General features: G+C 46.3%; 1 protein-coding gene and 1 non-coding gene across 6 annotated transcripts in view; both read left to right on the forward strand.

Moving 5' to 3' along the window:
* Positions 1-25578, forward strand: part of FEZ1 (fasciculation and elongation protein zeta 1) — a 165746-nt gene that overhangs the window by 89166 nt on the left and 51002 nt on the right. For all 5 annotated transcript variants that reach the window (XM_073320722.2, XM_073320721.2, XM_073320719.2 and 2 more), the window contains 2 exons: positions 12852-13020; positions 24996-25267. In XM_073320722.2, coding sequence (XP_073176823.1) covers positions 12852-13020; positions 24996-25267 — 441 coding nt within the window. The remainder of the gene's footprint in view (positions 1-12851; positions 13021-24995; positions 25268-25578) is intronic.
* On the forward strand, positions 19530-19635 carry LOC140901785 (small nucleolar RNA SNORD90). Its single transcript, XR_012155977.1, has one exon. It is a non-coding gene; the product is annotated as a small nucleolar RNA SNORD90 (small nucleolar RNA).

Consider the following 25578-nt stretch of genomic DNA (forward strand, 5'->3'; position numbering starts at 1 on the left):
CCCTGGCTGGGATGATTTAGTTGGGGATTGGTCCTGCTTTGAGCAGGGGGTTGGACTAGATGACCTCCTGAGGTCCCTTTCAACCCTGATATTCTATGATTCTATGAACTTCTTAACCCTTACAGGTAAGGAGGAATTTTAGGCTACCCTTATGGTTATGACACTTCTAGTCTGGTAGTAACTGCCCAAAAACTTCATGAAGGTTGCTCAGAGTTAAGGTTGCCGAGTGATGTCTCATGCCCTTCCAGAATGTTGAGTTCAGCTACACTGAACAGAGCGATAGCTCAACTGGCAGAGGGATAGCTCAGTGGTTTGAGCATTGGCCTGCTAAACCCAGGGTTGTGAGCTCAATCTTTGAGGGGGCCATTCTGCCTCAGGCTGCTCTCCCAGCCAGCAGCACTGCGAGCACCCAGGAGATGACGATGGCTAGCAGTCGTACTGCACCATCTGCTAACAGTCTACCCCTTGGTCCTCCCTCCGTGAAAGCAACGGTCAACAATCATTTTGCGCCTTTCAATAGGGAGGAGGGATAGCTCAGCGGTTTGAGCATTGGCCTGCTAAACCCAGGGGTTTGTGAGTTCAATCCTTGAGGGGGCCATTTAGGAATCTGGGGCAAAAATTTGGGATCGGTCCTGCTTTGAGCAGGGGGTTGGGCTAGATGACCTCCTGAGGTCCCTTCCAACTCTGATATTCTATGATTCTGTAAAACAGGAAATGTAATTAATGTTAATGTAACACAAACTTAAACTTCTGAAACCAGAACATATGCCACGAGTACAATGAAAACTTAACTGTGCCCTTCTGGAGCTGGTAATATCCACTGGCAATGGTTCATGGAAGGTAGTGCCCTTGTAAGTAGACATAAAGAATGACTAAGAGTATGTGCTATTGTCTGTGTTGTGTTGTGTTCCACAGATTTTAATTGTAGCATTTATCTGTATGCATGCCAGCTATATAACAGTGTTAGGTATAGCTGTATTGAATAGTGGAGGGATCAGTTGGAGCATGTTGGAAGAGCTGTAATGGTGATATGAGTAGAGGTGTGTGTGTACCTTCCTTGAGTGATCAAATATACCTCATTTCAATGCAGAGTTCTGTAAATTGTGTCAGTAGTGGTGAACAGGAGTTTTCTTATCAGCAGTCTGGTGGTATACATGACTTTGGTCTCTGGAGCTTAGTGAGGGCTAAGTTAAGACAATGTCTCAGAAGGAATCATCAGGAAAAGAGTGGTTGTAGCATTTCGTTATTCTGCAGTAGTTTGTGTGCAGTATGCTCAGTGTCTGGGTATAGGCCAGGTGCAGGCAGGGCCTTTGCACTGCACGTGTGTGTCCTAAACCGGCGTTTTGCCTTCACAAAGAGAAGGTATTAGAATTGGTCCGATGTGTTGTGTTCCTACAGTGTTGTGTAGCATCTGTAAGGGTAGAGAGCTTGCACATGTGCTGCTGGTATGTTGGAACATACCTAAAAGGGCACAATTAATGTTGCACTGTGAGGGTGAAGCAGCAACTGTGCAGTGAGCCAGCTGTCCCTTCCCCATTGGCAGAGACAGCATGGGGAAGGTGGGCAGTTCTGCATTTCTTCCCCTGATTATGGAGCAATGGGGAGTCCCTGATCCCCCGCCCTTGGCCGTGATGAAGAATTGTTGAGGGAGGGGAGTATTATAGGGGAGGGAGGGAGGAGTGGGACAGGGCACAGATGGCACCACTTCCCTTCCCATCCAAGTATGTCACTGGAGGGGAAGGTGCTCAACTTTCGCCCATTGTGGTTCTGCTCTGTCAGTGTTTCTGAGCTCCTAGAGAGAAAAAGTCCGTTTGATGACAGTCACTTATTGGTCAAGGGTTCCTAGAAAAACTACATTTTTGGAATCCCAGACTGGATTTTCTAAAACAGGGTTTGGATGATTCCTTATGCTAGTAAGAGTTGTTGTCTAGGGATGTACTGGCCCCTCAGTATGTGTACCAGAGCACAGTTCTAAGGGGCAAAGGGTCAGAGCCCCCATCCCACACATACCCTTCTTTGCTCCACCCCCAACACACACATTCCGCCCCACTGTTCTGACCTCCTTATATTTCCTAGCTTTGCACCAAAAAAGTTATAAGAATCTGAAAATGTTGTGAGCAGCTCATGTTACAGAGTGCTGTGTATCAAGAGTCTCTTCACTCAATGACCAGAGACTTTCTTTCCCTTGATCACACTCGGTCACTTTGTTCAGTAAAGGAGTGAAGAAAAACTCTGGATTACATTACCCTAACTGCTTATTAGAGTCTTTCTTCTTCCATCTGTTTAATTAGTGAAAACTTTGAAAACTCATGGTGATCTGGGGAAGTCCCGGATGACTGGAAAAAGGCTAATGTAGTGCCCATCTTTAAAAAAGGGAAGGAGGAGGATCCTGGGAACTACAGGCCAGTCAGTCTCACCTCAGTCCCCGGAAAAATCATGGAGCAGGTCCCCAAGGAATCAATTCTGAAGCACTTAGATGACAGGAAAGTGACAGGAACAGTCAGCATGGATTCACCAAGGGCAAGTCATGCCTGACTAATCTAATTGCCTTCTGTGACGAGATAACTGGTTCTGTGGATGAGGGGAAAGCAGTGGACGTGTTGTTCCTTGACTTTAGCAAAGCTTTTGACACAGTCTCCCACACTATTCTTCCCAGCAAGTTAAAGAAGTATGGGCTGGATGAATGGACGATAAGGTGGATAGAAAGCTGGCTAGATTGTCGGGCTCAACGGGTAGTGATTTGGGGGGGAAGGGGGGTGATAGCTAAGTGGTTTGAGCATTGGCCTGCTAAACCCAGGGTTGTGAGTTCAATCCTTGAGGGGGCCATTTAGGGATCTGGGGCAAAAATTGGGGATTGGTCCTGCTTTGAGCAGGGGGTTAGACTAGATGACCTCCTGAGGTCCCTTCCAACCCTGATAGTCTATGAGTCTATGATCAATGACTCCATGTCTAGTTGGCAGCCAGTAACAAGCGGAGTGCCCCAACGGTCGGTCCTGGAGCCGGTTTTGTTCAATATCTTCATTAATGATCTGGAGGATGGTGTGGATTGCACCCTCAGCAAGTTTGCAGACGACACTAAACTGGGAGGAGTGGTAGATATGCTGGAGGGTAGGAATAGGATACAGAGGGACCTAGACAAATTGGAGGATTGGGCCAAAAGAAATCTGATGAGGTTCAACAAGGATAAGTGCAGAGTCCTGCACTTAGGACGGAAGAATCCCATGCACCGCTACAGACTAGGGACCGAATGGCTAGGCAGCAGTTCTGCGGAAAAGGACCTAGGGGTTACAGTGGACGAGAAGCTGGATATGAGTCAACAGTGTGCCCTTGTTGCCAAGAAGGCCAGTGGCATTTTGGGATTTATAAGTAGGGGCATTGCCAGCAGATCAAGGGATGTGATCGTTCCCCTCTATTCGACATTGGTGAGGCCTCATCTGGAGTACTGTGTCCAGTTTTGGGCCCCACTCTACAAGAAGGATGTGGAAAAATTGGAGAGAGTCCAGCGGAGGGCAACAAAAATGATTAGGGGACTGGAACACATGACTTACGAAGAGAGGCTGAGGGAACTGGGATTGTTTAGTCTACAGAAGAGAAGAATGAGGGGAGATTTGATAGCTGCTTTCAACTACCTGAAAGGGGGTTCCAAAGAGGATGGATCTAGACTAGGCTCAGTGATAGCGGATGACAGAACAAGGAGTCATGGTTTCAAGTTGCAGTGGAGGAGATTTAGGTTGGATATTAGGAAAATCTTTTTCACTAGGAGGGTGGTGAAACACTGGAATGCGTTACCTAGGGAGGTGGTAGAATCTCCTTCCTTAGAAGTTTTTAAGGTCAGGCTTGACAAAGCTCTGGCTGGGATGATTTAATTGGGGATGGGTCCTGCTTTTGAGCAGGGGGTTGGACTAGATGACCTCCTGAGGTCCCTTCCAACCCTGATATTCTATGATTCTATGATAGAATCTAAATCTGCCTGTGGATTTTAGAGCACTTCAAAATACTACTTTTAAATCAAAAATTTTGGTCTCAGGGCAACATTTCCAAAAGATGCCCTGGCAGAATATAGACAGAGAGCAAGGACTTGCACAACATGCATTTTCTCAAAGCTGACAGGTTGGGCTCAGATTCACAGTGCATGGGTGTAGCTCAGCTTCAGCGGCCACAGCATTTGACCTTCAGCTATGCAGTTACTGTGACAGCCAGTGGCCTGCAAAACCCCTGCCCTGCAAGACAGCCTTAGTCCTGTTGCTCGTGAGCATTTTGCTGGTTTTGGAGCATCAGTTCAGCTCAAGACAAGCTGGAGTTCCGGACTTACCTATCGATGCATTTTGAAATATTGCTTCCCCAAAGGAGTAATGGATGTCATGCACCGGCTGAGATAAATCCTGAGCAGAAGATTTCCGTTTGGGAGGCACTCAAGTGACAGTCTGAGCTCCAGTTATGCACAAAAAATGTTATAAGAATCAAGGTGGAATCCACAATAGTACTTAGGTGCCTAAACCCCAGACTTAGGTGCCTAAGACTCAGTTTTGGCTTCACTGTGATCCACAGAACTTCTGCTGAATCCTCTCGGCACCTCACTCATTTGGTGCCTAGTTTTTCAGAATAAGAGTCCCCTAGGTGCCTATAGTTCTGCCTCTGGGCATGCACGCTGCGTCCCTCGAGATGTCTAGCTGCCTGCCTCCCACCTAAGCCCCAGAGCAATTCACCAACCAGAGGGAAGAGGCACTGGGATGCCTAAGTCTGGGGAGCCTGATCCAGTAGGTACACTCAGAGGGTGCCTACCAGATCAGATCACATTCCAAATCCAGCCAGAGCAGGTGCTGTTTGGATCCTGACCTCTCCAGCGCCGTGCCTGTCCTGGGAGCGTGAGTATGCGAGTGTGAGTGTGACACCCCTTTTCTTTTGAGCTTAGCTATCAGAATAATAAACGTGCTGCTTTCTGCGAAACTCTGGTGGGTCATAAGTCCTCCCTAAGCTCACTAGCTGGCCCAATTTTGGGTAACATTAACCCTTGTTCAGATTCCTTCTTCTCCTCCAAGAGAGGGGGGAATTGAACCTGGGTCTCTCACATCCCATGTGAGTGCTCTAACAACTGGGTTAAAAGTTATAAGGTGAGAGTCAACTCGGTCTCTGCCACAGTTTGTCCAATACTTGGGGCTGCCTTGCCCCCTGCGGCTGCAGGCCCATAGTTTCGGACCACCCTCCAGACGGCTGCAACGTGGTGTCTGGGATCTGGCCATCCGGGCTCCGGATCCGGGGGATCCAGATCATACCAGATATCCCCGTCCCAATCATCATATGGTCCCACACCCCCCTGGGCTTTCACCCCAACAGCAGCGACCAGGGCTGAGTAAGCCCCCTGGGCCCTGTTCTCCTGGGCGGACCTCTCCAGGACCTGGCTCAGAGCGGCATTCTCTATTTCCACCTGCTCCCGCTCCTCCTCTGCTGTGGCTGCCTGTACTGCAGCCACAGAGAGGGAAGAAGCCTGGTCGCTAGCAGTCAAAGCCTGCGCCTTCCACCTATCCCATTCCTTCTCCAGCTCATTGCATCGGTCCTTGAGTGAATACATTTCAGTGGTGAGCTGACTCTTTGCTGCCTGCTGTTGCCAGCCTGCTTGCCCCAGCAGCCAGGTGGCTGCACGATCCAGCCCCCCTTATGGGGACCATATATGACCATATATAAGTACATACTTATCCAACATGAGCTCTAGTTCAAGAATTGTACTCCCAGGTGGAACCGCCCCTGGCATCCAGGGGTCTGCCCCTTTCTTTTGGGCCACTCCCCAAGGGGGGGTGTCTTCTCGCTCGGGCTGCTTCACACTCACATACTCATGCTCCCAGGACAGGCACGGCACTGGAGATGTCAGGATTCTTCAAGGTAAGTGTCCCACAGTGCAGCAATGGATGGTGTGATGAAGGTAAGTCTTCCCAAGGCACGATGGAATGCAACGCAGCGGACCACCGGCCAGGCGGTCCAGGCGAAGGGCCTTCATGGGAGGTACAAGCTTATGAGTGTGCTCTTGAGCACATGTCCACTTCCCCTTTTAAGGACCTGCTCCTCATGGCCTGCGACTAGAGATAAGTTGGCCGCATCTGATTGGTCACACTCCACCTCAGGCAGTGTCCATGCATTGGGTGTGTGATCACTGCCTAATTTGAGTCCCAGACACCTTATCTACCTTGGAGCTTTTCTGAAGCAGCCCATTCATCCCACAAAAAGAAAAGGAGGACTTGTGGCACCTTAGAGACTAACCAATTTATTTGAGCATAAGCTTTCGTGAGCTACAGCTCACTTCATCCCACAAGCATTCCAGGAGGGAGCGGGAAGGGGAAAGCCACTTCACAAGTATTCAAAGAGGGAGAGGAGACAAAATGGGGTGGAGGGAGTGTAACAGACCTTTTGAGCATAGAGGTTATACATAGCATATTCATACAGAGCATACAGATCACTGCTACTCCTACAACATTACCCACCTTCAGAAGAGTGCTCTAACCACTGAGCTATGGGATATTCTGATATGGGACTCCCTCAGTCTCTCCTGTCGAAGCTGTTCCATTGTGGATAAATAATGAAAGAGTGACTAGAGCAGGGGGATAGGACCTGGGGTCTCCCACCTTCCAGATGTAGGCCCTAACCACTGGACTATAGGGTCAGTCCCATTCATTCTCTTTCTTTCCCAGTAACGGTTCCACTTAAATAAGGGCTTACAATCTGAGCATAAGACGAGCGACAACAGATGGATACAGACTAATGAGGGAGTACAAGGGAACAGCATTAGTCAGCATGATGGGCAATGATCTCAGAGCAGCTGCAGCCTAAGTGTTGTCGAGTTTTTGTTGGCCTCATGGCAAAGGAGAGTTTTGAGGAGGTTTTGAAGGAGGAAGATAAGGTAACTGTGGGTATTTATGGGGAGTGCCTCTCAGGCGCGTGGGGCAGTAGTGGGAAAGCACAGAAGTGTTTGTTTTACAAGGTAACAAGTGAGCAATGGAGGCTGGAGGTTGCACTGTGGGCTGATCAAAGGGGAGCATTGACAGCTTGATAGTAAACGAGAGATGATAGGTGGGTGGGGATAGCCCAGAAAGGGCCTTGAAAGTAAAGAGAAGCTGCTCATGTTTGATGCAAAGGAGACAGAAGGGGGAGCCAGTGGAGGGATTCAAAGATAGGGTTAACATTGTCAAAGCAACAGGATAGGAAAATGATTTTTGCAGCAGCATTCTTGATGGAGGTGAGTGGGAAAAGATTTCACTCACAGATTCCAAGGCCAGAAGGGATCATTGTGATTATCTAGTCTGACCTCCTGGATAACACAGGCCAGGGAAGTTGCCCAAAATAATTCCCGGAGCATAGTTTTAGAAAAAGATCCAATCTTGATTTAAAAATGGTCAGTGATAGAAAATCCAGCATGACACTAAGTTGTTCCAATGGTTAATTACTTTCACTGTTAAGGAGTACTTGTGAAAAAGAAAAGTACTCCTTTTCTTTTTGCGAATACAGACTAACACGGCTGTTCCTCTGAAACCTTTCACTGTTAAGTTAATTACTTTCACTGTTAAATGGCTGGTCTTGGGGGCTGGTAATCAGGGCAGTTGCCCTGGGCACCAACTTGCAGAGACAGCAAATCAGCACCTGGGTTGTGGGGTACCACATAACTCAGCTGGTCTGGTCTGCTGGTTTGTTTGTTTTTTGCTCCTACCAGTCTGCTCAGGGGAAAGAACCAAAAACGTTTGCCACCCTTGGTGACAAAACATCTAAGGCCATCCCTGTGTTGCCAGCACAGAGTGCCCGAGGGAAGCAACAGCTGGGTTTGTTGCCCGGTGTGCGTCGCACCAATGACCACAACGGGGTGGAGAAGCAGAGAGATTTATTTGGAGCTCCAAATAGGGTGCAGGGAGACTGAGCTGTCTCAAATCCTGCGGCAGTGCAGCAGATCCCAGTATACATTTTATACCTTTGCCTATTTCACTACACAAGCTTATGCAACCAATTACCTGTTGCCCCATACAATACCGTAGCCAATCAGCTAAAGCAGCCAGTTGTGTTTTTCCTCAGTAGCATTGCCCGAGCCTTGCCTTATTTGGTCCTATTTGTTACTGATTTTTGCTAAACATTTCTGCCTTATCTATCTGTTTCCCAGGCCGAAACCGGCCTTGGCTGGCGAGCCGTGTGCAAACCTATCTGTTTGTGTGCTAGCTTCCTCAGAGTTATGCAGGATCACAGACAGTTCAAGGAGCAAAGGGGCCTTGGTTTATCCGGGCCTAGAGCAGGAGGGCTTCCTCGACACTCATGGTCTTCCACCCTCCCGACTTACCTAGTGTAGTACCCAGTGTCCCCAACACCGGATTACATTTGTCAAGGCCAGAGAGAAAGATGTTGCAGAAACTGAGATTCAAGATGTTGAGAACCTGGATGAAAGTTTTAGTTGTGTGAATGGATAGGAAAGTCCATACTTTAGCGATGTTTTCTAGAGAGGATCAGCAAGATTTAGATATAACCTGAATGTGAGGTCCAAGTGGAAGGTGACACACAGATTACAGGGCTGAGTGAAGACAGGACGGTGGTGTTATTCACAGTGATTGAGAAAGGAGGTAGCAGGGAGGGGTTGGAGGGTAGATTAAGAGTTCTGTTTTAGCCATGTTTAGCTTGACCGGGTGTGTAGACATCCATAAGGAGATATCACAGAGATTCTAACTTGGATAGAAGGAGACAGGTGTGGAGTAGAGAGGTAGATCTGTGAGTTGTCAGCATAGAGGTGATAGTTGAATTTGTATTTGTGGATTACCCAGAGATAAGGTGTAGAGGGAGAAGAGAAGGTGACCAAGGACAGAGCCATTTGCAACTTCCTCAAAAAGTTGGAGGGCAGATGAGGAGGAATCTCCAAAGGACACACGGAAGGAGCAATTATAGAAGTAGGAGGAGAACCGGGAGAGAACAGTCATGGAAGACAGTGCAGGACAAAATTTCAAGAAAAAGAGTATGTTCAACTGTGTCGCAGATGGCTGTCAAGGAGGATGAGGATGGAGAGCTGATTCTGGGCTTTGACTAGAAAGAAGTCATTAGAGACTTTGGTGTCACAGTTCAGAGTTACTGCATCTGTATTTCCCTCTATGGTCCCTCGAGGGCACCTGCTCTAGGTTCCTGGTTCCACGGCTGTCGCCTCTCTTGGGCAGAGACTCATTTCTCTCTTGTTCCTGCCCAAGAGTTTTCCAGGCTGCACGGTTATCTGCCTACACTGTGATATTCCCAGCAAGCCAGACTGCCTAAATAGCCTACGAACAGTGTAATGGCCCACAGTTATAAATTACCACACAGCTCTTTCTAAGCAAGCACATTTATTGTTAAGGTGAAAGGATACAGAGAAAATGTTATGAAAACAATGAAAGTTTCTAAATGCATGGTAACAGCTTACCAGAAATCACCCATCATTCTTATGGGGCCTTAATAGGCCAAATCCTTCCAACCCTTCTGCAGGGATTGGAGTCCCCTCTTCGACAAATGGTCCGGTCCATTTGCTGGATCAGAAAGAAGGCCCAGAACCAGTTTAAACTCAGGCTATTTATCCAAAAGTCCTTTCTTTGTCTGTTCATCTCTGCAGAGTCCAGTTTGTAAATGTGACCCTCTCCAGGATGAGGTACCTCTGGGGGAGAGGGTGGGTTTACAAACTGACTGATTTGCCTTAAGCACCACCCACAGTTGGTAGTTCCTGGAGGAGGTCTGGTAGTTCTCCCCCATGGAGTAGAACACAATCATACATAAATAAGGCTAGGATTTAGTCACAGGTATTTTTAGTAAAAGTCATGGACACATCATGGGCAATAAAAATTCACGGCCTGTGGCCTGCCCACGACCTAGACAAATTGGAGGATTGGGCCAAAAGAAATCTGATGAGGTTCAACAAGGATAAGTGCAGGGTCCTGCACTTAGGACGGAAGAACCCAATGCACCGCTACAGACTAAGGACCGAATGGCTAGGCAGCAGTTCTGCGGAAAAGGACCTAGGGGTTACAGTGGACGAGAAGCTGGATATGAGTCAACAGTGTGCCCTTGTTGCCAAGAAGGCCAGTGGCATTTTGGGATTTATAAGTAGGGGCATTGCCAGCAGATCAAGGGATGTGATCGTTCCCCTCTATTCGACATTGGTGATGCCTCATCTGGAGTACTGTGTCCAGTTTTGGGCCCCGCACTACAAGAAGGATGTGGATAAATTGTAGAGAGTCCAGCGAAGGGCAACAAAAATGATTAGGGGTCTGGAACACATGACTTCTGAGGAGAGGCTGAGGGAACTGGCATTGTTTAGTCTGCAGAAGAGAAGAATGAGGGGGGATTTGATAGCTGTTTTCATCTACCTAAGAGGTGGTTCCAAAGAGGATGGTTCTAGACTATTCTCAGTGGTGGAAGATGACAGGACAAGGAGTAATGGTCTCAAGTTGCAGTGGGGGAGGTTTAGGATGGATATTAGGAAAAACTTTTTCACTAGGAGGGTGGTGAAACACTGGAATGCGTTACCTAGGGAGGTGGTAGAATCTCCTTCCTTAGAAGTTTTTAAGGTCAGGCTTGACAAAGCCCTGGCTGGGATGATTTAATTGGGGATTGGTCCTGCTTTGAGCAGGGGGTTGGACTAGATGACCTCCTGAGGTCCCGTCCAACCCTGATATTCTATGATTCTATGATTCTAAAGAGTCAGTCACATAGCTAACTCTGTGTGGTCGAGGTCCAGCACTGCATTGGGCCTCATTGCATGGAGTGAGCAATCTCAGGCAAAGTGACTCAGCTGGCCACAGATGGAACACTGCTTTTCCCCACCTATCCTGGGGCTTCTTGGAAGTGGCTTCCCTCCCCTCTGGGGGTGGGTCTTGATTTGGTTCTGAACCCATTCCATCCATATTAGGTTTTCTATAAAATCCCGGCCGACTATCCACATAAAAGACTGCCTATTTCCTATCTATAGTTACAAGACTAGGGCTTTTGTCTATTAATCATGATAGCTGGTAGAGTTTACAGTTCATGCGTCCCTCATGTTTCCCCTTTCTGTTTTCTGATTTTCCACATAATTCTGGCCGTTGATGCCTAGAACATTCTCTGAAGTTTTGGAATTGATTGGATGCAGCATTTAAAAATGATCACATTACAGACAGACACAGAAATGCTATTGAGCTGAGTGTAAAGCTTTTGCAAGCTTGGCCAATTATTATTCTTAGTATTAGTAGTAAATATTGATATTGATACAGAACCTAAAGGTTTGTGCTAGGTGCTGTACAAACATACAATAAATGACAAATCCCTGCCCCAAAGAGCTTACAGTCCAAAAGATAAGATACAGTGATTGTTGAGTTTCAGAGTAGCAGCCATGTTAGTCTGTATTCGCAAAAAGAAAAGGAATACTTATGGCACCTTAGAGACTAACAAATCTATTTGAGCATAAGGTTTCATGAGCTACGGCTCACTTGATGAAGTGAGCGGTAGCTCACAAAAGCTCATGCTCAAATAAATTTGTTAGTCTCTAAGGTGCCACAAGTCCTCCTGTTCTTTTAGTGATTGTTGAGACAAACTGGCAGAGGTGGGATGGGGGCAACAAGGTAGTATATACAGTGGGATGTGTGCTCTCAGCTGGTCAGCAGCAGTGATCACAGCTCTCCACTGCCCAGCCATTATCTGGTTGCTGTTTACAGTAGGTGTTATGGAAGAGATGAATTTTGAGGAGAGGCTTGAAGGGGGACAAAGTAGTGGCTTTATGGAATTTGTCTGGGAACTTTTCCCATTTGTAAGGGAAACCTAGGACACAGCACATGCATGCTTGCAGGAAAGTGGATAGGGGGTAATCGAGGCTGGCATCACTGCTAGCGAAGGCAGGGGTTGATCTTGCAATGTCATGACCTTTTTTGTGTTTATAGTTCTGTCTTTAATTGTGGTTTCAGCCAGTTTTAATGAAGTAAGGCTCACTGCTCTGTAATCCCAGGTTTGCCTCTAGTGCATTTTTTAATATCCTGGCACCACATTTGCTACTCTCCCATGCTCAAACAGACTTCTGTTTTTAATGAAAGAGTGCACATTTTGCTATCAGCCCAGTGCCTTCAGTCTTAAGTTCCTGCAGACCATTTGGCTGTAGGAACCTGCCCTGGGGACTCTTTAGTGTACCAGTTTGATTCATCACCTCTTCTTCTGAAAACTCCGTCTCCAAGTCAGGTATTTCACCATCATCCTCTGACGAAGACTGATTCAAAAATCATTCAGCTTGTCAGCAATTTGATTATGTGCTTTAGTTGCTCCCTCTAACTCCCTTATAGTTCAAAAGAGTCACTAGTTCTCTCACAGGCTTTCTGCTTCTGACATACTTAAATAATTTTAATTTGCCTTGTTAATTTCCACATTATATTTTGTCTGCTATATTTTTAGGTCAAAATGTTCAAATTCAGGTGTTTTAAGTTCTATCCCCTAAATCCATATTTAGGCATCTAAATAAGTGGCCTTGTTACCAAAGGTGCAGAGCTCTCTTAATTCTAGTGACTCCCATGGGACTGCTGGGTGCTGAGCACTTCTGAAAGTTTGACAGTTTTGGTTTATGTTTCTTATGATTGTCTTCTCTTGGGCTGCATTTCCATATTCTGAAGGATACCCTGGTCTGCTTGCATACCATACTTATATGTTCACAAATATTGCTGATAATTGCTTACACAGTATTATCTAAAGTTAAAAATGCAGTTAATACCCTTTATAGTACTATATGCAGAAGCTCTCCAGCTGTTGTTCTGAAAGCATGGTATTTACATAGTATCAGCAATGATCTGTTAGTGCTGAATCCAGCTATTGGTCATTCAAATACAATTCAGTGACTGGCATTCATATTATCTTATCAGGTAATTGAAGAAATTGAGGAGATGATGCAGAATTCCCCAGATCCTGAAGAAGAAGAAGAGATCTTGGAGGAGGAGGATGGAGGAGAAACTTCCTCTCAGGCTGATTCAATCCTGTTGCAGGAGATGCAGATTTTGACACAAACCTTTAACAACAATTGGTCCTATGAAGGTGAGGACATGTGGGAAGGGCAGAGGGAGACTTCAGTTTGGGGCTTAAGAAAGTTGACATTGTTCATGTTTTCTCTAGGATACTATTCAGTTCTCTCAGTTGGTGTTGTTATAATACAAGGTATTTTAAGTCTTATTTGAATAAATGTTTCTTTCATCCATATTGCATGGACCTCTCTCTATAATTCTATTGTCTAGTGTGCTAGATAGATCTGCTAGGATGGAGTTTGGTTACTGGGATACCAGGAGGAAGCACGAGCAGGAGAGCACAAGAGGGGAGGGCTCCTGCCTCATACTGAGAAAGCAGGATGATCATCGAGTTATCTAAAGTGCCTATACACAAATGCAAGAAGCCTGGGAAACAAGCAGGGAGAACTGGAAGTCCTGGCACAGTCAAGGAACTATGATGTGATTGGAATAACAGAGACTTGGTGGGATAACTCACATGACTGGAGTACTGTTATGGATGGGTATAAACTGTTCAGGAAGGACAGGCAGGGCAGAAAAGGTGGGGGAGTTGCACTGTATGTAAGGGAGCAGTATGACTGCTTAGAGCTCCAGTATGAAACTGCAGAAAAACCTGAGAGTCTCTGGATTAAATTTAGAAGTGTGAGCAACAAGGGTGATGTTGTGGTGGGAGTCTGCTATAGACCATCAGACCAGGGGGATGAGGTGGACGAGGCTTTCTTCAGGCAACTAACAGAAGTTACTAGATCACAGGCTCTGGTTCTCGTGGGGGACTTCAATCACCCTGATATCTGCTGGGAAAGCAATACAGCGGTGCACAAACAATCCAGGAAGTTTTTGGAAACTGTAGGGGACAATTTCCTGGTGCAAGTGCTGGAAGAACTGACTAGGGGCGGAGCTCTTCTTGACCTGATGCTCACAAACAGGGAAGAATTAGTAGGGGGAAGCAAAAGTGGATGGGAACATGGGGAGCAGTGACCATGAGATGGTCAAGTTCAGGATCCTGACAAAAGGAAGAAAGGAGAGCAGCAGAATACGGACCTTGGACTTCAGAAAAGCAGACTTTGATTCCCTCAGGGAACTGATGGGCAGGATCCCCTGGGAGAATAACATGAGGGGGAAAGGAGTCTAGGAGAGCTGGCTGTATTTTAAAGAATCCTTATTGAGGTTGCAGGAACAAATCATCTTGATGTGTAGAAAGAATAGTAAATATGGCAGGTGACCAGCTTGGCTTCACAGTGAAATCCTTGCTGATCTTAAACACAAAAAAGAAGCTTACAAGAAGTGGAAGATTGGACAAATGACCAGGGAGGAGAGTAAAAATATTGCTCGGGGATGCAGGAGTGAAATCAGGAAGGCCATATCACAATTGGAGTTGCAGCTAGCAAGGGATGTTAAGAGTAACAAGAGGAATTTCTACAGGTATGTTAGCAACAAGAAGGTGGTCAGGGAAAGTGTGGACCCCGTACTGAATGGGGAAGGCAACCTAATGCCAGAGGATGTGGAAAAAGCTAATGTACTCAATGCTTTTTTTGCCTCTGTCTTCACAAACAAGGTCAGCTCCCAGACTACTGCACTGGGCAGCACAGTATGGGGAGGAGGTGACCAGCCCTCTGTGGAAAAAGAAGTGGTTCAGGACTATTTAGAAATGGATGAGCACAAGTCCATGGGGCCGGATGCACTGCATCTGAGGGTGCTAAAGGAGTTGCCAGATGTGACTGCAGAGCCATTGGCCATTATCTTTGAAAACTCATGGCCATCGGGGGGGATCTCAGATGACTGGAAAAAGGCTGATGTAGTGTAATTATTTAAAGATAATACTCTTTAAAAAAGGGAAGGAGGAGGATCCGGGGAACTACAGGCCAGTCAGCCTCACCTCAGTCCCTGGAAAAATCATGGAGCAGGTCCTCAAGGAATCAATTTTGAAACAATTAGAGGAGAGGAAAGTGATCAGGAACAGTCAACATGGATTCACCAAGGGCAGGTCATGTCTGACCAACTTGATTGCCTTCTATGATGAGATAACTGGCTCTGTGGATATGGGGAAAGCGGTGGACATGATATATCTTGACTTTAGCAAAGCTTTTGATATGGTCTCCCACAGTATTCTTGTCAGCAAGTTAAAGAAGTATGGGCTGGATGAATGGACTATAAGGTGGATAGAAAGCAAGGTATATCATTGGGCTCAAACGGTAGCGATCAATGGCTCCATGTCTAGTTGGCAGCGGTATCAAGTGGAGTGCCTCAAGGGTTGGTCCTGGGGCCAGTTTTGTTCAATATCTTCATTAATGATCTGGAGGATGGCGTCGACTGCACCCTCAGCAAGTTTGCAGATGACACTAAACTGGGAGGAGTGGTAGATATGCTGGAGGGTAGAGATAGGATACAGAGGGACCTAGACAAATTAAAGAATTGGGCCAAAAGAAATCTGTCATAAATATAAAGGGAAGGGTAAATCCCTTTAAAATCCCTCCTGGCCAGAGGAAAAATCCTCTCACCTGTAAAGAATTAAGAAGCTAAAGGTAACCTTGCTGACACCTGACCAAAATGACCAATGAGGAGACAAGAGACTTTCAAAACCTGGGAGGAGGGAGAAAAACAAAGGGTCTGTGTCTGTCTGTGTGAAGCTTTTGCTGGGGACAGAACAGGAATGGAGTCTTAGAACTTAGTAAGTAATCTAGCTAGGTATGTGTTAGATTATGATTTCTTTAAATGGCTGAGAAAATAGCTGTCCTGAATAGAATGAATATTCCTGTCTGTGTCTTTTTTGTAACTTAAGGTTTTGCCTAGGGGATTCTCTATGTTTGAATCTAATTACCCTGTAAGGTATCTACCATCCTGATTTTACAGAGGTGATTTCTTTTTACTTCTATTAAAAGTCTTCTTGTAAGAAAACTGAATGCTTTTTCATTGTTCTAAGATCCAAGGGTTTGGGTCTGTGGTCACCTCTGCAAATTGGTGAGGATTTTTACCAAACCTTCCCCAGGAAGTGGGGTGCAAGGGTTGGGAGGATTCTGGGGGGAAAGACGTGTCCAAACTCCATTTTTTCAGGAACTCCGATAAAGTTTGGTGGTGGCAGTGGAAATCCAAGGGCAAAGGGTAAAATAATTTGTACCTTGGGGAAGTTTTAACCTAAGCTGGTAAAAGTAAGCTTAGGAGGTTTTCATACAGGTCCCCACATCTGTACCCTAGAGTTCAGAGTGGGGAAGGAACCTTGACAAAATCTGATGAGGTTCAACAAGGACAAGTGTAGAGTCCTTAGGCCGGAAGAATCCTATGCACTGCTACAGACTAGGGACCAAGTGGCTAGGCAGCAGTTCTGCAGGAAAGGACCTGGGGATTACAGTGGACGAGAAGCTGGATATGAGTCAACAGTGTGCCCTTGTTGCCAAGAAGGCTAACGGCATTTTGGGCTGTATAAGTAGGAGCATTAGCAGCAGATCGAGGGACGTGATCATTCCCCTCTATTCGGCATTGGTGAGGCCTCATCTGGAGTATTGTGTCCAGTTTTGGGCCCCACACTACAAGAAGGATGTGGAAAAATTGGAAAGAGTCCAGCGGAGGGCAACAAAAATGATTAGGGGTCTGGAGCACATGACTTATGAGGAGAGGCTGAGGGAACTGGGATTATTTAGTCTGCGTAAAAGAAGAATGAGGGGGGATTTGATAGCAACCTTCAACTACCTGAAGCGGGGTTCCAAAGTGGCTGGAGCTAGACTGTTCTCAGTGGTAGAAGAGGACAGGACAAGGAGTAATGGTCTCAAGTTGCAGTGGGGGAGGTTTAGGTTGGATATTAGGAAAAACTTTTTCACTAGGAGGGTGGTGAAACACTGGAATGGGTTACCTAGGGAGGTGGTGGAATCTCCTTCCTTAGATAGTTTTAAGGCCCGGCTTGACAAAGGCCAGGCTGGGATGATTTAGGTGGGGATTGGTCCTGCTTTGAGCAGGGGGTTGGACTAGATGACTGCCTGAGGTCCCTTCCCTTCCGATATTCTATGATTCTTCAAGAGGTGATAGATCACTATAGTAAAAAGGAAATAAAAGAGCATCAACAAAAGTCCTCTCTGAACTCTCATAAAAAAAGAAGTTGCTTTTTGGGGCCTCATTTTACTCGTCTCTAAGAAGAGATAAGAACCGACTCATAGGGGACCTGTAAGACTTCATTGATGACTGTAAGCCACTTTGCGGTCCTGTAATACAAAAAATAATCAAATAAACTAACAAAATGAATGCTCAGTGTAGTAGGTAATCTAGAAAAACTGCCTATGTTGTCTAAATATTAGTTAAAATGTTCCAGAGGTGAAACACCAGTGTTATTAGGGGTGTACAGTCACTCAGCAACTAATTAACATTCCAAATGGTGACAATTGAAAACACATATTAAAGCCATGATTCCTCATTCAGTGTCACAAAATGCAGTGCCATACATCTCGGAATAAAGAATCTAAGTCAAACTTACAGGATGTGAACTGTATCCTGGAAACCCATGAATCTTAGAAGGACTCTACTGAATGATGCTGAGTAACAAGCTAACATGAACTTCCAGTGGAAAGGTGGGTTAAGAGGGCCAATGTTGAGTGTAAGGAGGTGGTAACACGTTTTTATTGATAGCTGTATCAACAGAGAGAGAGAAAGAGTTTGGTTGGAAAGTGAAGCTCCTTCAAGATGTTTTATAAAACTTTTCCCCTGAAAAGACATTGATATAGTATGATGAATTTCTTTATGGCTGATGTCATATTTTGTCTCAGTATTTGATATCATTTCATTTTGAAATGATAACAAATCATAAAATCCACACAAATGTTAGAAAGCCTGGAAGTCAGAGTCAGGGTGTTATTTTTATTAAAAAATTAGACAATAAAGCATTGTTCATAGGACAGGAGCAGCCAGAGCCATTTTGCTGGCCAGGGCAGAAAATGGGTTTAGTGTCCCCTACAGCCCCGAGTGGCTGAGCAAAAACAACAACAACAACAAAACCCTACAGCCAGCCAATCAGCGGAGTTTAACAAAAAAAAAAAGAAGAAAGAGAAGGTGGCTAGCCAACTAGCAAAGTAAAAACAGCTGGCCAATCAGAGGGCAGGAAGAAAAAACAGCTGAGTGGCACCACACGGAAAAAGACACTCAGGCCACCCCCTGCACAGCCACCTGTACAACCAGTCCTGTCATAGGACAACCAAAAACTAGCAGACTGGTCTGTCAACTGACAACATGCATCTTTATTGCGTTATTGACTCCAAAAACTCAGAAATTAGCTAACCAAAGTAAAACTGGTCAGAAACTGGGTTTTTTCATCTCTGTAAAATTTCAACTTTTCACTGCAAACCTGAAAACGTTTGGCTGAAGACCAAAAAGTTTTGGCCCAAAACTGCCGAAGACTGAAAAATATTTGGTTTTTGGCCAAATATTTGTAGTTTGGGGGTTTTCAGCTCTCTCAAGAAAAATCACAAAAGTTTTAGGAAAGGAAACACTTTTCGCAAAAAAATTTCATCTTATCAGAAACCTAATTTTCCACTGAACAAAGTTTCAGTGGAAAACGTTTAACCAGCCATACTAACTAAACCACCTCATTCTCGTTAATTGACAGATTATGGAATACTATCGCATTAAAAGCACAATACAGTTGTCTTTACATCATCATAACAAAATACTTCTGCCATTTTACCAGAAAAAAATCTGCTTTTACATTTCTCCATCAAAAATCACCAAAATCGGGAAAATCCCCTCCAAGTAGAGATGCTTTCTCATGTAAACATGTCATCATACTCTGAGCTTTACCACAAAGAAGTAGGTACTATCTGAGATATGTCCTATCAAGGCAGGACTGGCCTTACCATGAGGCAAACTGAGGCGCCTGCCTCAGGTGCCAGACTATGGAGGGCGCCACTAGGACCCAGCGTGTAGAAAATGGTGTCTGCTGCTGGTGCATCTGGATTCTCCCTGCTCTGGATGCACAGAGATGGGGGAGTGCTGGGCTGGAGGAAGGAGGGCGCAAGAGACAGAACAGGCAGGCAGGAGAACAGGGGAGCAGGAATAACAGAAAGCAGCAGGAGCTGCAGGGAGAGAGAGGGGGAGGAGCCTCTTATGTCCCTCGCTAGCACCCCCAGGAGCCTGGACTGATTAACCCCAGCTTCTCAGGGAGCTCCCTGTGTCCTGCTGCTTCCCTGAACCCACTTGAGGAGAACAGGCAGTCAACTGCAGTAGTAGGAGCCAGTTAGGCCCTAAGACGCTGATACCTTCCCTCACTCAGGCCCTGTTACCAGCCTGCTTATTTGTCCCCTTCAATTGAGTGTTGAGAGCCACTTTAGCTGGCACAGAACAGCAGTCATGAGTGAAAGAAGAGAACGCCCCCCTGGGGCAGCATTCAGAAAAAGAAAGAAAGCAAAGGAAGCTTTTCTATCTAAGAAGGAAGGAGCTCTCCTGAGATACATAGGCACAAAAAGAAAAGGAGTACTTGTGGCACCTTAGAGACTAACAAATTTATTTGAGCATAAGCTTTCGTGAGCTACAGCTCACTTCATCCAATGCATTCAGTGGAAACTTCAGCATAAGCTTTTGTGAGCTACAGCTGACTTCATCGGACGCATTCAGAGGAAAATACTGTATTTTCCACTGAATGCATCCGATGAAGTGAGCTGTAGCTCACGAAAGCTTATGCTCAAATAAATTGGTTAGTCTCTAAGGTGCCACAAGTCCTCCTTTTCTTTTTGTGAATACAGACTAACACAGCTGCTACTCTGAAACCAACAAGTAGGATACTGATGCAGGAGTCAGATTCAAACCCCTTGTTCTAAAGCAAGAAACTGAACCTAGATCTCCCTTTCACTAGTAAAGGACTCTAACCACTAGGACCCTAACCACATATTCTATAGGTATAGTGCCTCAATCATAGAATCATAGAATATCATGGTTGGAAGGGACTTCAGGAGGTCATCTAGTCCAACCCCCTGCTCAAAGCAGGACCGATCCCCAACTAAATCATCCCAGCCAGGGCTTTGTCAAGCCTGACCTTAGATATTTTTAAGGAAGGAGATTCCACCACATCCCTAGGTAACACATTCCAGTGTTTCACCACCCTCCTAATGAAAAAGTTTTTCTTAATATTCAACCTAAACCTCCCTCACTGTAACTTGAGACCATTACTCCTTGTTCTGTCATCAGCTACCACTGAGAGCAAGTCTAGATCCATCCTCTTTGGAACCCCCTTTCAGGTAGTTGAAAGCAGCTATCAGATCCCCCTCATTCTTCTCTTCTGCAGACTAAACAATCCCAGTTCCCTCAGCCTCTCCTCGTAAGTCATGTGTTCCAGTCCCCTAATAATTTTTGTTGCCCTCTGCTGGACTCTTTCCAATTTTTCCACATCTTTCTTGTAGTGTGGGCCCAAAACTGGACACAGTACTCCAGATGAGCCCTCACCAATGTCGAATAGAGGGGAACGATCACATCCCTCGATCTGCTAGCAATGCCCCTACATATACATTTCAAAATGCCATTGGCTTTTTTGGCAACAAGGGCACACTGTTGACTCATATCCAGATTTTCGTCCACTGTAACTCGTAGGTCCTTTTCTGCAGAACTGCTGCCAATCCATTCGGTCCCTAGTCTGTAGCGGTGCATGTGATTCTTCCGTCCTAAGTGCAAGACTCTGCACTTGTCCTTGTTGAACCTCATCAGATTTCTTTTGGCCCAATCCTCTAATTTGTCTAGGGCCCTCTGTATCCTATCCGTACCCTCCAGCATATCTACCTCTCCTCCCAGTTTAGTGTCATCTGCAAACTTGCTTAGGGTGCAATCCACACCATCCTCCAGATCATTTATGAAGATATTGAACAAGACCGGTCCGAGGACCGACCCTTGGGGCACTCCACTTGATACCAGCTGCAAACTAGACATGGAGCCATAGATCACTACCCATTGAGCCCGACAATCTAGCCAGCTTTCTATCCACCTTATAGTCCATTCATCCAGCCCATACTTCTTTAACTTGCTGGCAAGAATACTGTGGGAGACCGTGTCAAAAGCTTTGCTAAAGTCAAGGAACAACATGTCCACCGCTTTCCCCTCATCCACAGAGCCAGTTATCTCGTCATAGAAGGCAATTAGATTAGTCAGGCATGACCTTCCCTTGGTGAATCCATGCTGACTGTTCCTATCACTTTCCTCTCCTCTAAGTGCTTCAGAATTGATTCCTTGAGGACCTGCTCCATGATTTTTCCAGGGACTGAGGTGAGGCTGACTGGCCTGTAGTTCCCAGGATCCTCCTTCTTCCCTTTTTTAAAGATGGGCACTACATTAGCCAATCTTTCCTGCTGGAGCTGTTTCACTTTGTGTAAATAATTGAACATTTAATAGACCAGGGAAATGAACCTGTTCTCCCACATCTCCCATGAGTGCCCTAACCACCAGAATATCGAGTTAATCTTTCACTTTCTTTCTCTCTCCCAATGAATATGTAATTATTGCTTCAACAGGAGAGACTGAGAGAAACTCAGCCCAGCATATACAATTATAAGCGGGGGTTGGTCCTGCTATTGTGGGGAACTTTCCTGGCTAATGCACTACCCTGGTGGAATCAGCTAGCAAAAGGATCTGAGTCCTCGCTCCAGCTCCCTTTCCCTAGAGGCCTGTCTGACCTCAAGGACTCCCATTCCACTCTCCTGTGTGGCAGAGTCCTCGTAATCCCAACAAGGTTGGGCCCAGGATTCCTGGGGGGTCTTAACCCTCAGTCTTGTCATGGCTACTTAGGACAGGGGCTAGGGTGTCCCTACTCCGTGTTCTCTCTCTGCACCAGATGCTTCTCTGACCCACTGATCATTGTGTATAGTTCAGACCAAATACAATTTATTAAATAACAGTTGTAAAAAAGAAGGAAAAAATGGGAACGGTTAAAGGAAAAAAGTAACCCTGCTGTGTGGGCCTGGGGACACCACAAACAGCTGTCTCTGGGATGTAAGAAAAATTCAGGCTGCTCCTCACACGTCCCAGATTTCCCTCACACGCCTTGGCTGTGCTGTGGTGATACCAGGAGTAGGACACCTGCTCTAGTAATGTCCCCATGCCCTAAGCCTAGAGTCTAGGGGGCAGGACCCTTCTCCCCAGTATCAGCCCCCCTGTCTGGGTCATGTCCCTCCTCCGAGTCGGACTTTCAAGGCCCTCTTGTCTGGCGACGTCTCCCTGCACTGGGCCCTCTGCCCACGGTCCCCCCTTGCTCTCCCTAACTGCTCACCACATTCTGCTGTAGTGTTACTTGAGGCATGGCCAGTGTCACTATCCTGGCTTACTGTTGAAGTGGCTGGTCTGCATTGCTCCGTTGCTCCAGCTTCTGCTCCCCCTCCTCTGGCTCAGTGCTGCTGCTCTGCTTCCAGCCCAGCTCTGGCCCCCTTGGCTCCAGCTCAGCTCTGCATCCCCTGTCTCCATGCTGCTGCTGCTGCTCTCCCCTTAGCTCTGCCCTACTCTGGCTTAGGCAGCTGCTGCTCACATGGAGGACAGGCCCCCCCAGGCTCCTGACTCCTTCATTGGCCGGCCTCCCCTGTCAATTGGGCTGACCTGGAACACTGATCTCTCCCTATTGGCCCTGGGGACTGTCAGTCTCATTTCTGATTGGTCCCTCCCTTTTTTTTTTTAGGCACTGAGAGAGGGTCAACCAACACCCCTGCTAAGTTTCAGTAAGGGGCCAACAGCTCCGTTTCATGATGGCACTGTGGTGAGGGCCCTCAGCTGGGTGGTAGAAGTGTAGCCTCAAGTCCCTGCTCCAAAGTAGGTGTTTGAACTGGGGAGCCCCAAACACCAGGAGAGCGTTCTGACTGCTGGGTATCTGTGCTTTCTAATGACATAGTGCTGCCTTGGCATAGGTGCCTAACTCTAGAAGAGTGTTTATAGCTGAGACTCCTCAGCAGAGATAGGTGCCTAAATACCTCTCTGAATCTGGGCTCTAAACTCCACCCCTTTGCTGGCTGTATGCTCAGCTAACTGGTGGCTGAGGATCTCATTCTTAGGTGCCAAACTCTTCCCAGGCATTATATGGGGGGCCTGCGTAGGAGTTAGGTGTTTGCAACACATAACTCCTTCTCTAGATCTAGCCCCCTAAGTGCTTTTGAAAAATTTATCCACTGCTCTTTTGATTCAGAAATACTGAGGAGAAGGGTGTGACCTAAGCCCTACCACCCCAAAGGAGTTAGGCATCTAAATCCAAGTCAGAGGGAGGCACTCTCTCCGTTCAGGATTCACAGCTGTGAACCCTCTCCTGGAGTTACATATCTAACCTCTTTCTCACAAGGAAGAGGAAGTGGTGCCCCTCTTATAACTTTTAGCCCAGTAACAGAGCACTGGGGACAGATGTGGGAGACCCAAGAATAGGCTGCCCTTTCTGAGACCCTCTTCCACTTCCTCAAGGACACCGCTTTCAAGTGGCAGGCTCTGGCCTCTGTTTCTCTCTGGAGTGGGATCCTGCAATCCAGCTACTCTCTGACTGGGTCTCTGGGTTATACCTCCCAGGGCACCAATTGTGTTATCTAGCAGGTCCGACTGTGCATGGACCCTGCCAGACTTCTCCTTTGGGGGTCTGTGCTCAGGGACACAGAAGGATGCTTTATTTTTCCCAAATGGTACATGGAGCTTCGAGATGTTGATTTAAAAATAACAACGAGACCTATACACATATTGTCATGACCCTCAAGTCCCTACATAGATATAACTTTGCCTTGGTGTCCCCTATTCTTACTGGGCACCAAGTTACAGCTTGCTTGCTTGCTGCAGATCCTGACTTACAGTCAGTCTCTGTGTCAGCCTCCAGCAGGCTGACTTGCTGTCTCTCTATCAAACTCCAGCAGAGCTGAACTGACCACTTGCCCCCTCCCTATCTGCCAGGGACACCTTTTAAACCCATACGGGGCTTTTGATCTTTTAGGGTCTCAGCCTGGACAAACCAAAACCCAGTAACTTTTCTGGAACCTGGAAGTATCATCTCTCAGTAATGGCCACAATATTCTCTAAGCTCTGTTGTTGATTTACCTTTCCTGGGCTCTTTAACAACCCTCCTTCTGAGCTACCTGTGCATCCAGATGAGGTAATACCACACTTATTTACAAAAAAATAATGCAATTATTGCCTAGTTCTTCTGCCTGATGTGGAACAAGAACATGAATGTAGGTTTTACCCCTTCTGAAAGAATGCCTTAACCACCGGGTGTGGGGTATTCTGTTGGAGCTCTTACCCTGTATATAAACAATTACATAGGCACTCAGGCAGGGCAACTGTACCTGAATCTCCCAGATGATTTCCCTAATCACTGGGCAGTAGAGTCTTTCTCCCTCTGTTGATCTTGTCCAATGCATAATTATTTCTACCCAGTGGAACAGCTTCCTCAGGAGAGACTGAGAGCACCCCCCTGTAGAATTCCATGTAGCCCATGTGGTAGTTAGGGCATTTTCCCCAGTGCAAATACCTTCCCCCTACGTGGCAGAGAGGGGGAAATGAATAGGACTCTCCCACATCCTGGGTGAATGCACTAGTCACTGATCTACAGGTCGTAAGGATGGTGCCACCTCCTCCCCGGATGGCCATTTTATGTGATTAAATGGGCTCTGAGAACTCCGACTAAATTGGGCCCCTCAGGAAAGAGAGGTACGGGAACTTGAGGATTCCACTGGGGCTTAGGCACGAGGTAAGTATGAAGGTGCCTAGACTGTGCATTCTTCCTGGTAGGGTTTTATGGACCTACGGATTTTAGGTGCCTGAAGAGTGAGGAGGCAGCTGAGTGAAATTTGGCTGAAGTCATTCTTCCGGAAACTGGCAGGTTTTATAGTCGTAGAAAGTGATGTACTTAATTTAGCAATTTTGTACCAACGAACATGAATCATCATTTAAGCAGCCAGGCTTAAAAATGCCACACGTCTCTGTGGTACTGGCTGAGCTTTTTTGACATTCCACTCACAAGACACAAAGTCTCTGCCCGATAGTACCCAATTGCATCCAGTATTTTTAAATGAACGCGTACCTCTTCTAATTGTGAAGGTTTGGAACAGATGTCAGTGTCTGAGTTGGTCGAGCTGCTGGACAATGTGGAGGGTGCCATCCGTGACTACTCAGAAGAGCTGGTGCAGCAGCTGGCTCGTCGAGATGAGCTGGAGTTCGAGAAAGAGGTGAAGAACTCCTTCATCACAGTGCTGATCGAGGTCCAGAACAAGCAAAAAGAGCACAGAGAGCTGATGAAAAGGAGGAGGAAAGAGAAAGGACTGAGTCTGCAGAGCAGCCGAATAGAAAGGGGCACCCAAATGCCTCTCAAGGTATGTGAGAAATCCCCACATGCAGTGAGACATTGCAAAGAGTGGATAGGGGTGATCATACCCATTCTGGAGAGCAGGGGAAGCTATCTCTTTAAAGAGATAGGCATGAAATGGGCACTTATAATAATTGGAAGTAATCTTCAGATTATTTAATTTAGATAAATGTATGGATTTAAAGTAAAAGCAGCCTTCCCCCAGAAGAATGGAAGCTGGAACAGCAAGCAACTCCGCCTTAATACTCCCTATTAAAATCATTTCCACACTGCTTGTTTCCATGCATGAGAACTTTTCACACTTTCACAGAAACGCTA

This window comes from Lepidochelys kempii, chromosome 22 (genome assembly GCF_965140285.1).
Source record: "Lepidochelys kempii isolate rLepKem1 chromosome 22, rLepKem1.hap1, whole genome shotgun sequence".
Taxonomy (NCBI): Eukaryota; Metazoa; Chordata; order Testudines; family Cheloniidae; genus Lepidochelys; species Lepidochelys kempii.